This window comes from Lepidochelys olivacea (assembly GCF_965140295.1).
Source record: "Lepidochelys olivacea isolate rLepOli2 genome assembly, chromosome: 1".
NCBI classification, from domain to species: domain Eukaryota; kingdom Metazoa; phylum Chordata; order Testudines; family Cheloniidae; genus Lepidochelys; species Lepidochelys olivacea.
In genome coordinates, this window is record NC_140411.1 from 113,951,775 (window position 1) to 113,964,460 (window position 12,686).

Here is a 12,686-nt window from a genome sequence, read left to right on the forward strand (position 1 = left end):
GAATATCATACAGGAAGATTTGGATGACCTTGAAGCCTGGAGTAACAGAAAAGGGATGAAATTTAATAGTACAAAGTGCAAGGGTCTATAAGAATTTCTGGTACAAGCTGGGGGCTTATCACTTGGAAGTGACAGAGGAGGAGAAAGACCTGGGTGTATGGGTCAATCACAGGATAACTATGAGCCACCAATTTGATGCAGCTGTGAAAAAGGCAAATGTGGTCCTAGGATGTATCAGGCAAGGCATTTCCAGTAGAGATAGAGAAGCGTTAATTCCATTGTACAGGGCACTGTTAAGACCTCATCTGGAATACTGTTTACAATTCTGGTCACCCTTGTTCAAGAAAGATGAATTCAGACTGGAACAGGTGAAGAGAATTACTAGGACGATCAGAGGAATGGAAGGCCTATCTTATGGGAGGAGACTGAAAGAGCTTGGTTTGTTTAGCCTAGCAAGAAGAAGGCTGAGTGGGGGTATGGTCGCTCTATATAAATACATTAGCTGGGTGAGAGGGGTAAACAGCAGGGAGGATGAAGAGTTGTTTAAGCTAAAGGTCAGTGTTGGCACAAGAACATTGGGTAAAAACTTCAGAGCTCCAGCTGGTTACCTGCAGGGCTCAGAAAAGGATTTTTCCCCCAAGTTAACTGTGTCTCATTGATTTATTTATTTATTTATTTTATTGTGTCCTTCCTCTGATGCATGCAAAATGGCCACAGCTACCATGGCTGTTCCATCCAATTTCAGTCCTTACCTTTCACCCCTCATTCTCCCTCTGTCTTCAGGGACCCTTCTCATGAAAATCAGCTAAAGGAAAAAGTGACTTCTCTGCTTTTGTAGTACCCCCTAGAGGAGTTTCTGCTGGAGTGGAGGAGAGAAGCTTCTACTCCCAATATATCTTTATCACTCCCGCTCCAAAAAGGGATCCTACAGACCTGAGAAGATTGATCAAATATATGAACTGTTTCAGATTTAGGATGGTAATGCTTGCCTGCATTGTCCCTTCCCATCGGGTTCAACGCTGGTTCATGGCTCAGCTTACAAGACACATGCTTCAGTATTGCCATCCATCCAGCCCACAGGAAGTACTTGCAATTCATAGTAGGGCCCCATCACTATCAATACAAAGTTCTACCATTAGGTGTCTCCACATTACCAAGAGTCTTTACAAAATGCCTAGCTGCACTGGCAGCACATCTGAAGAGACAGGGTATTCACATGTACCCATATGTAGACGATTGGCTGATCCAAGGTAGGGCCCACGAGGAAGTTGCCACAGCTCAGCTCTGAATTATGTCCTCCTTTTATTCAGACAGCTGGGCCTCTTGGTCAGTTTTGAAAAATCATCTCTCAACCAACTAGAAACAATAAATAGAAGCCTTAATTGACTCCAAATCAGCTAAAGCATGTTTCAGAAGACTGATTTATTTATCTTCAGATGATAATTACCAGTATGAAATTGACTCCATCAACTACAGTAAGAAACTTCCTCAGACTTTTGGGCCATGTGTCAGCTTGCACAGATGATGCCGCTAGCCAGACTTCACCTGCATCTATGACAAGGATGGTTGTGGTTGATGTATCACCTTGCAAGATATCAAATGAACATATGGGTTGCTGTCCCTATACACATTTTTTCGGCACTGAACTGGTGACCCCAAGAGTGGGGTGCACTTCTCTGCCTCTCCTACACAGACATTGATCACAGATGCATCAGGTACAAGTTGAGGTACACACCTGGATCACCTCCAAATACAAGGGACTTGGTTTCAAAAGGACATGACTCTTCACATAAATGTTCTAAAATTATGAACAATCAGAATAACTTGCATGGCATTCCTGCCTGTTCTGCAGTTCCTCACACTCAACACATCTGCAATGCACTATATAAACAAGCAAGAAGGTGCCTTTTAATCACCTCTATGTCAGGAGGCAATCAAGTTATAGACGTGGTGTCAACAACATGGTATTACCCCCATTGCTTTTTATCTGCCAGGAGTCAGGAATAACCCAGTAGACTTCCTAAGCAGACAGTTTATCACCACCCACAAGTGATGTCTGAAGAGCTCCATCATCAAGCCAATATTTCTCTGGTGGGGAAATCTCATTGTAGAATTGATTGGCACCAAAGATAAGACAAAATGCCCAGCCTTTTCTTCTAAGGAGGCATGAACCTGGGATCAGTGCAAAACGCTTTCCTCAGACCGTGGTAGTCAAGGCCTCATGTATGTACACATTTTCACTGATTTGCTTGAGTCCAATCAGGCAAGATGCAGTTGCACTGATCCTGATTGCTCCATATTGGCGAAGACAAGTCTAATTGTAATGGTCAGGGTGTAGGCCGCTGGGCCAGTAGTGTCCACTGGGCTGGGGTTGAAGGCAGGAGACAAGACTAGTTACCAAGCCAAGCCAGGATCAAACTTGGGGTGGTACTTCCTGTGGTACCTAAACCTCCAGTAATTGTTGGTTGCAGCTTTACTCTCTAGTGATGATAAGGATATTACAGCCCGCCCTTCCTCTCCGCTTTTTCATATTCCTCCTTATTTGGAATTCTGAATTGGTGGCAGAACTGTGGGATGGTTGCAGCAGTTCTGCTCATTATGCCCATGGCAGGGGGCTGGGGAGGCATGAGCACATGTAGGGCACAGACACAGCCCCAGCCCCAGCATACACTGCTTTTTAAACCATGCTGTCACATGGATGGGGACCATGTGGGATCCCCAGAGATGACAACATTGCGAAGAACACAGTTATTATCAGGTCAGTAACCATTCATTCTTCTAGTGGAAATGTTTGGGTGTTGGCAATAACTGTAAATTACCTGCTGGATTTATATACAAGTCTGTCAAAAATGAATCATTTGTTTTTATTTTTATATGTCCCAGGATATATTCTTGCTATTTATCAAAAGGTTTAATCTTTTTTTAAAGATGGATGTCTGTAAAGACAAAGTGACAGTTTGGCAACTGCCAGTCAATCTAATCTCCCCCTCCCCAATATCAGCAGCAAAAGACTTCCTGAGCATGCTAAAGAAATACCCAGTGGCATTGCCAATATCCGTAGTTCTTATGCCACTATCATAGGAAAGTGGGCCTAATGGCTATAAGCGGGCACAGAATGGAAACACATACTCCAAGATTTGAAAAAGGGACTTTTGTCTCCTAATTCAGAATTAAACTCCACAGTTGCCAGGATGTGGAATATCCTGGAAATCAATTCCGTTTTGCTTGGCTCCTGTGATTTTGTAAGTGTGTATGTAAAAGTTGCATTCTGTGATATGCAAGTTTAATGCAATCATTTCATAAGATAAATGAGAATTATGACAGGATTTTTCTAATTTTGCTTCTTTCTTCATTCCTGAACATGACAATAAATAACAGAAAATAAAATTGTTTCTTGTTGCAGTCTTTATCCTCATCTCTACTCAAGAGCATACATTAATTTTAGAAATCCTGATGACATCCTTCTTTTTAGGGATCGCTTTGATGGCTATGTCTTCATTGATAATAAAGGTTAGACTATTTACATTTTTTTAAAAATCTCAGTGCGACCTGTTTATTACATATTTGATTTTTTCTGGAATTAACACACATAAACCTGTATTCTTTGTAGCACTACAGGACAGTAAGTATTTTGGAAATCTTTACTCAATATAGGTAGTTAATTACATACTAAAACATATAATTAAAAGAGCATCAAGATTGCAAAGTCAAGCACTCAAAAGTTAAGAAATGCCAGATTTAAATTTGACTGGCAATCTTAATTTGGCCCCTTTGTGCATATGACATTCTTTATTTACATGATCACATACTTTTTTTCCGTAGGACTCCTGCCCCATTTGGTGCTTAAGATGGTGTTGCTCACCGAGTGGGTAGCTATTCAGTATTTTTGTTTTTTATCCTCATCATTCAGCATGTGGTGACATGCCTTATTTATCACACCATCCAAACCCTATTAATTTCTTCTTGGGCTTGTCTATGAAGCTCATCACCATCGTATCTGAGTGCTTCACAAACATTAATGAATTGATCTTTATGATATGGCTGGGAGATAAGGTGGTATTATTTATCCCATTTTATGCATGGGGAATGGAGGCCAAAATGGTCACGTCTCTACTACTTTTGGATGCCCAATTGGAGCGGCTTATGGCCTTATTTTTCAGAGTACTTAGATTTTATTGCACTTTATATGTTCAGAGCACAGTTCCTATTGGCTTTAGTTGCAGTTGTGACTGCTCAGCACTTTTGCAAATCAGACCTCAGGTATCTCAAGGTGGGTACCAGGAAAATGAGGGGCACACAATTAGTGGACACCTGTGCAAAGCTTGGTTTAGGTGACTTGCCCAACATCACATAGGAACTTTGTGGCACAGGCAGGAATAGAATTTAGTTCTACAACTGCCTTAACTATCAAACTATCCTTTCTCTTCCTACAGTCCCCTGCCTCTTTCTGAACACTCCTTCCAAATTTGGCAACAAATAAAATGGGTCCTACAGACAACAACCTCAGTCACTGCACATCCCTCATTCCTTCCTTCCTTCCTTCTTTCCATCCTGCATGCTGAATGAGGCTGGGGGCCTGTGTATACAATAGTGTGTGATCCTGTTATTGAAGATTACTATAAGGGGGTCAAATTAAGGTTGTACAGATAACATTGATTCTGGCATTTCCTAACTTTTGAGTGCTTGACTGCAACCTTAATGATCTTGTAATTTAAAGTACATCTATGCTGCAGCTGGGAGTGTGTCCCAGCTTGGGCAGGCAGGCATGTGCTAGCTGTGCTTGAGCTAGTGCGCTAAAAATAGCAGTGTATCCAGGGGAAGCATGAGTGGCAGCTTGGGTAGCTGTCCAAGTACAGTACTGTCTAGGTGGCTTTGTATTCATGCAGCTAGCCCCACCTGCTGCCCATGCTACCCCTGGCTACACTACTATTTTTAGTGCACTAGCTCAAGCAGAGCTAGCGCATCTGTCTTCTCGAGCTGGGAAGCACACTCCTCGCTGTAATGTAGACATACGCTTTGTTTTTTAACGTAGTTTTCTAGGTTTTTAAAAAACCACAGGGAAAAAAACAAAAATCCATGTTGTGGAAATCATATTAACCTCCATATGGGTCATCAGCAGAGATGGGACCTTTAGATCCACAGCACAGACCTCTACCACTTGAGCCAACTGAGTAACTGGTAGCAATAGTAGACTGTTATCCTGTGTATGGATCAGCCAGTAAAGAGGGATGAGACACTTAATTTGCCATTGGTTTTCATGCTATTTGCTAGACAGCAAAGGAATGTTGAGATACAGAAATCCTGGGTTCAATTTCAGGGTCTGGAGAGGAGTGTCTTCTAGTGGTTAAAGACTCTTCATATATCTTTGCCCTCAGAGCGTCCCTGTCTCCTGGTGCTCCGATCCCACTGCCCTGTCTCCGCTCTCTGCTCTTATTCCCTTCTTGAGTTCCTGACCCTGTTTCCCTGTGCTTCTGTTCACTCTTCTGACTCTTTCCTATCTGCCCTGCCTCCCCTAGTTCCTGCCCCATCCCTCCCTCTGCTACTAATCTCCTTCTCTTTTTCCACCTTATCTATGGCTCTTGTCCCTGTCCTTACCTGTGTTCCTCTCTCCCCAACTGTTATCCCACCATTCTCCAATTTCTGTCCCTGTTCCACCCCATAGTCCTGTCCCACCTCTCCAGCTATTGTCACCGTCGCCCCTGCTTCCATTCTCCCCCCTACACCCTCTGCTCCTATCTGCTCCTCCCCAGCTCCTGCCCTTGCCCCATCCTGGTTCCTCTTCTCTACCCACCCTGCTGCATTAGAGGGAAGTGGTTTCCTCCTCATCCTGGCTGCCTGCTTGCCATCAGGTGGAGCACTGAGAACACCGGAGAGACCACCTCTCTGCTCTCAGGTCTGGTGCTGGGTTACACAGTGGCCCTGGGAGAGCAATTGCAGGGAAAGTCCCGCTCAACCCCTTCAGCCGTGGGATAGAGCATGCTCACTTACTTGGTGTGGTGGCACATGTGCAGTCAGGGAGGAGCTGTCAGGGATAGAATCACAGAATATCAGGGTTGGAAGGGACCTCAGAAGATCATCTAGTCCAACCCCCTGCTCAAAGCAGGACCAATCCCCAATTTTTGCCCCAGATCCCTAAATGGCCCCATCAAGGATTGAACTCACAACCCTGGGTTTAGCAGGCCAATGCTCAAACCACTGAGCTATCCCTCCCCGCATGAGCTATCCCTCCCCGCTCCATGCTCAGTGGAGAGAGCATCTTTGGAGAATTTATCTGCTAAACTCTGACAGTTCTCTACTGAGCACGTACCAACTGAGATATGATAGAGATGTTATTTTGCCAAATTCGGGGGAATTTTCACAGGGATGGCAAAAAGCACATCTCTGGCACAAAGTTAAACCCCTGCAAAATTTCAAGTCCCTGCTCCAAAGTTGGGAGGTGTTAGGGCTTCTCATCAAAACAGTTGTAAGAATATTTTAAACATGACAAAAATTGTATTTTTCCCTCAAGCCAGGTTTCCAGTGAAGTTGGGCAACTTTTGTGTGAACCTGGGCTGATTTATGGTTTTGAGTGCAAAACAGGCAAAACTCAAAAGTTTCACATAGTTTTGACTCGAAATAAATTCCATCTGTTTCATCTCAATTTTTCTTTAACGTTTTTGGGTTTATTCTAACCCCAGAGTTAGAGCAGACTTTATGGACTGAGAACCTATGCAAGTGAAAACAAGAAGGTGACTTGCACAAACTCATGTAAACTAAAATGACGGCGTTTCACACAGCTTTACATGTTGCTAGATTTAAATGGAGATGTCATCCCCTTTGTCATCCCCTCCTAGCAACAAAACTATAGAAATATCTCAGTTGTTTTATGCAGTGTTGTAGCTATATTGGTCTCAGGATATTAGGTAATGTCTTTTATTGGACCAATTTCTGTTATTGAAAGAGATGATCTCTGGGCTTAGCTTTCATATGTCAGTTTGTTAACTCAGTGAAAATCTTTATAGATTTATAGTCAAGCTATGAATGATAAAAGAATGGGTTGATAGTGCAACTGCTGATCTGTTTTAATTATGACATCCTGGTAGGGGTATCAAAATTAATGAAGGGCTGATTTTTGTTCTGATACTTATGACAACAGTATCTGAACTCAAAGTGTGTAATTCAAATACATATTTATTTATTTTACTCTGTAGATATTTCATGGTACTACATGTTACTTATCTCTATCATTTAATTAGCAATTTAGCATGGGTTTTTCAAAAGCGCATATCACTAACTTCAATGGAAACAAAGTTAGGCCAGTGCTGTATGCTGTTGAAAATCTCACTGTTAAATTACAGATATTTCCCTATCTAAAAATTGAGCATTTGGTCTCTCTCTTAAGGTTTGGAATATCCTGCTGTGGTAGAATTTGCTCCATTCCAAAAGATTTCAAAAAAGAAGCTAAAGAAAAAAGATGCAAAAGCTGGGAGCATTGAGGATGGTAAACCCATTTTCTTGATCTCACGGTGGAAAAGCTACTCTGTTTATTGTTAATAAGATACATACGATAAATAGTTTATTAACTTTTTTTTTCAAAAAATGTTTTCACAGATCCAGAATATAGGAAATTTTTAGAAAGTTACTGTGCCGATGAAGAGAAAATCTGTGCTAATCCTGAGACTCTGTTGGGAGAGATTGAGGCAAAAACAAGGGAACTTATTGGTCTGTTTTGTTGACTTTTTTCCTCATTATTGATCATTTAAAAATATGCTTTTTCATATTTTTGGGATACTACCAGCAGGATCTCTCCCATTCAGCCTGGCAGTGGTTGAGAGTATATTTATATTCTCATTCTCCATTGGAGTAATGCCTACAGCCACCTCATATGGCACGCTTCTGCATGTATGGAACTCACATGTTCTGTATATACAGTGGCTTCAGAAACTGGTCCTTAGTATTTATAAAGGAATAGTCTATGAGTTTATTGTTGAAAGATGGTAGAAGGGCAAAAAATGATAACCCAAAATGAAAGAAAGGATAAGATCCTCAATACTGTACTCAAGCTCTTTCATGATCCTGGGTGCCTGCCAGGTGAAAGGTAAAATACCCTATCAAGATCATCTGGGGGCAGCCTGAAAAATAAACCTTGAACTAAACCTTGTTTATATAGGCAGAATGACTTTCACATTCTCCAGCAGGATCTGTATCCATCAGATCAAGCTTGAGCTCTTCAGGATTAAAGTATATTGGGTTTCATTCTTCAGGTTTCAACCATGTGAACATTATTAATAATACATATATTTACATAGTTCACGGGGTACGGCAAAGCAAAAAAACAATTTATGTATTTATGCCCTTTCCTGCTCCATTACTATATAAAAATAGTCTAATTTTTTCCCTTTGGCAATTCAGCTTTAAAAAAAAACAAAAAAACAAAACAAAACACTGTTGGATTTACTTTAGAGATTAGCCTTTTGATTAGTACTTTTCACTGCTATGCTGAAAACCCAGATTTAATTCTCACCCTTAGTTTCTGGTCCTAGGAAGGGGTAGTTGTTAAGTAATGCGAGGTATTCCTAATCCTTAGAACCACAGGAAAATCCAAGAGTGCAGATCAAATCTGGATCTCCTGCATGGCACTAACCATTTAGCTAGTCGCTAGAGTCAGGCCAGCAGGTTTTTTGGGGACATGGGGGAGGGTTGTTTTTTTGATAGGTGAACTGCCAAAGGAAAAATGAAGCTGTTTTAACAGAGTATAGAGAAGCAGGAAAGGGTATAAGCACAAATTTTAAGTAAAAGTGTTGCAGGCGTTGCCCTATAGTGATTTAAGGAGTATTATTGATAGACACAAAGGGAACCAACCAGTCCTCTTTAGTCCTCAGCTGAAAGGAGAGTGACTGATGACAGCCCTTGCTTTGATTGAGGCTCAATAAAAATGGGAAGCTACACCCCCCAGGACACCGACACAGACAGAGAGAGGAGAGGACCTGGGGCAGGAAAGGACCATTTTTATTCAAAACTTGCAATTCTGATTAAAAATAAGCTTTATTTTTTTCACAAACCCTCTGGTAATATTATTATTTTATACTGCATACTATAACTATTTCAAAATATTTTTTAATCTTGACAATACTGGCATTTTTCAGATGGCCAGCCAAATAAAGTCTTTGCAGGATAACATGATATATGTGCAAGGGACTGCATACAGAACATATGGTTGTCCACTGGGTGTTATAATCAATTAGGAGAAATTTAGCTGTACACCGTTCCCTTATTTGGATATATAAAAATAACCAATATATTTTGATCACTACTGTTTCTTAAATTGCCCATACTTTCCCCCCTCCTCATACGTCCCCCCGGCACTCTCACTGCAGCAGTGGCATTGACACTTGTGTAGTAGGTGTGTGAGTTAACAATTGGCAAAGGGATATTTGGAGCTCAGCAAAGGGTAAGGATAAATTAGAGAAGAGGTGGAAAGAATATTACTAAGGACACTAAATAAATCTGTCATCAACAAAGCTTGAATGTGTGTGACTGTTCTAGATGTGGAGTTCCTCAAGAATATGTATCCTTACTTGACCGGAAGCTTTCCCTAGATATTTCACAGCAATGTGAAAATGAGCTTCCCAGTATCTTAATAAAGATTTTCTAACTTCAAATTATTCCAGCTATTAATGAAAAAGGGGTAGCCTTAGAGTTGCAAGTGCAGTGTTGACAGTATCTCAGTTGAGAGAGGTTCTACAGAATGGCTTTTTAATGTTTTGTTTCTATGAAATCAATTCACAATAGATCAAATTAAATTGTCCTATGTTTATTTTGCTTTATTTTTTTCAAATACTGTATTGTTGTTTGATAAAACATGGTTGCAATTTCAATGTCAAAACCAAGAAAAAACTTATTCCGTGAATATCACAGCTCTATTTGAATTGTACAAGGGCCCAGCTATGCCTTCAGAAACAAGGGTGTAACTCTCATTGAAGTCAGTGAAAGATATGGCCATGTATTAGAGAGCAGAACTGGGCCTCAAATTCTCAAAGGGCTTTTGTGTGCCTCCAGGTCATGTTAGATCAAATGAGCATGTTTGATAACTCAGCTCAGATACTCTAGCTCATCAGTTTCAGGGTGACAGAGTAATGTAATACAGAATTCAAAAGCAGAATTTCTTTAACAAAATTAAGGTAGGTTCATCCTTCTGTCCATGTTTTTAGGGAAGAAAGAAAAAATTAAAAGCTGTTGCTTGCATAGAGATCCCTTTTTTGTTTTCATTTTTCAGCTGATTTCTTTTTAAGAGTTCGTTCATGTTTTTAAAAAAGTGTCTAAATTGCACTCACGATTTTGTAAATAAATAATTTAGTAACAGTTACACTGTAATTAGTAATGTCTACATTCACATATTTTCGGGACATAAATTTAGGCCAGGTTTAGGCCATGTTGTTTTAAATTTTAAAGGTTAGATAAATGAAACCATAGCGTCAAGGAAATATCCTTTTCCAACTCTGTTTTATTATGGCTTCAAAATTATATCATGCACACTAATGACCATTCCATCCCTCCCTCCCTCCTTTCCCCTTTGTGTTTGCTTTTCTTCCTTTGGATTCAGTGAGAGCCCTGTACATGCATCCAAGAGCAGTCCTTAGTCCTAAATATTGTCCAATATTATAATTCTGTTCCTGCACATCTAAAACTGACAGAGGATCTCAAACATTTTTGTAGTTACTTATGCCTATAAGTATACTGTTTCAAGTTTCAACCCACAATTAATTTTATGACTGGGTGAAAATTCAGAGTTGTAATTGAAGGTGGCATGCAAGCTGCAAAGTTTGGATCTAGCTAAACATTTTTGTAAAGTTTGGGAATGTTCTGATGTAGGGTTTTAGTTTGGGTTTATCTCTAGTAAAAATGGAAAAAGTGTCAGATCCATATAATAAGAAAGACAGTTTGACGTAGTACATACTGGGACTCAGGAGAGCTGAGTTCTTTTCTTGATTCTGCTATTGCCTGCTGTGTTACCTTAGACTAGTCATTTCACCTCTATATGCCTCATTTTCCCCATCAGGAAAATGAGGATGTTGATACTACCTTTGTAAATTCTTTGAGGTCTGTGGATGAAAAGTGCTATATATGACCATGGTGATGGTAATATAAGAATAGCTGGACAGCCAGGTGCTGGTGTACCAATGTTAAAATTTAGGAATAAATTTTGAACATATTTGTTTCCTTTTCGTAAATAATATTTTGGTGAACAGCAAGAAAAATGTCTTTCCTGAAAATTAAAGTATATGGTTATAATTCAAACATTAAATAATCACAGAAAATATCTCTGGCTCTCTTACTTCTAGGGTCCTTAATGATGAAGAGCCAGGGATCCTTTCTGAATGGAGAGATGGGAGCACTTTCCAACATATATACACCACTTGAAACAAAGTGTTATATATCACCTAGCTCCCTTACAGTTAAAGCTTAAAATAAAGGGCAAGTAGTTATAATAAAGAAACAAGTACATATTTTAGGAGTTGAACACTACATCACAAATTTTTTGTATTTTAGCTAGAAGAACAACACCTCTTTTGGAATATATTAAAAATAGAAAATTAGAAAAGCAGGTAGGTCCAGACTTTTGACTGAAGCTCAACTTTTATGTTTCAAGTATGTTTTGCATTTGAAAAATTTTATATAAAAAATGTTGTAATTCTTCAGAGGATACGTGAAGAAAAAAGGGAAGAACGAAGAAGGAGAGAGTTAGAAAAGAAACGTCTGCGAGAAGAAGAGAAAAGAAAGCGCAGAGAAGAAGAAAGACGTAAAAGAAAAGAAGCAGAGAAGCAAAAGAAAATTGCTGAAAAAGAAATAAGAATCAAGGTACTTTTAAGGAAAATATAAAATTATTCTTCATTTGAAACTATACAGAATTTATTTTCCTGTCTTCCACTTACTTCCAAAGTACTCATATCAGTTGGGAAGAATAAAGGAAGATCTAATTCAGGTCCCATGATTAGAAGTTTGTCAAGGCAGGGACAATTGGGATTATAGGATTTTTTAATATCCCTTTTTTTGAACTACAGTTTTTCTGATTTTGTTCCTCTAACTTTGCTTTTTGCTCATATTGTAGCTATGTTGAGGAGTCCCAGCATGAAGGTTGAAAGACTTCTGGATTACTGCAGTAATTTTCCACGACAGAGTGCTTGTGCTTGCAATATGCCACACGTTTTTTTCTGTTATCCATGACCTCAGAGTTCTTTACCACCTCTTGTTGACCAGGGGCCAGATTAATCTGTGGTGTAACTCCATTGGCGTCAGTGGAGTTACACCTTGGATGAGTTTGGCCAGAACCCCCACTAATCTAAAATCTGAGTTTCCCCCTTGACAGCGGAATGATCCGTTTGTGGATCCATTAGCTTTGCCCTCTGAAACACTCTTTAGACCAGTGGTTCCCAAACTTGTTCCGCCACTTGTGCAGGGAAAGTCCCTGGCGGGCCAGGCCACTTTGTTTACCTGCCGCGTCCGCAGGTTTGGCCGATCGTGGCTCCCAGTAGCCGCGGTTCGCTGCTCCAGGCCAATGAGAGTTGCTGGAAGCGGTGGCCAGTACGTCCCTCGGCCCGTGCCAAGAACGGGCATTTGCATATCACTGTTGTATCCGGCGTTGCAAGATATTTACGTGCCAGATGCATTAAGGATTCATGTGTCCCTTCATGCTTCAAACATCATTC

The 12,686-nt window shown here is 40.3% G+C and overlaps 1 protein-coding gene across 2 annotated transcripts in view; it reads left to right on the forward strand.

The window, feature by feature from the left end:
* UPF3A (UPF3A regulator of nonsense mediated mRNA decay) overlaps positions 1–12,686 on the forward strand; it is a 47,815-nt gene that overhangs the window by 14,381 nt on the left and 20,748 nt on the right. For both annotated transcript variants that reach the window (XM_084629461.1, XM_084629460.1), the window contains exons 3-7: positions 3,404–3,510; positions 7,382–7,480; positions 7,591–7,701; positions 11,530–11,585; positions 11,680–11,838. In XM_084629461.1, the coding sequence (XP_084485587.1) occupies positions 3,404–3,510; positions 7,382–7,480; positions 7,591–7,701; positions 11,530–11,585; positions 11,680–11,838 (532 nt within the window). The remainder of the gene's footprint in view (positions 1–3,403; positions 3,511–7,381; positions 7,481–7,590; positions 7,702–11,529; positions 11,586–11,679; positions 11,839–12,686) is intronic.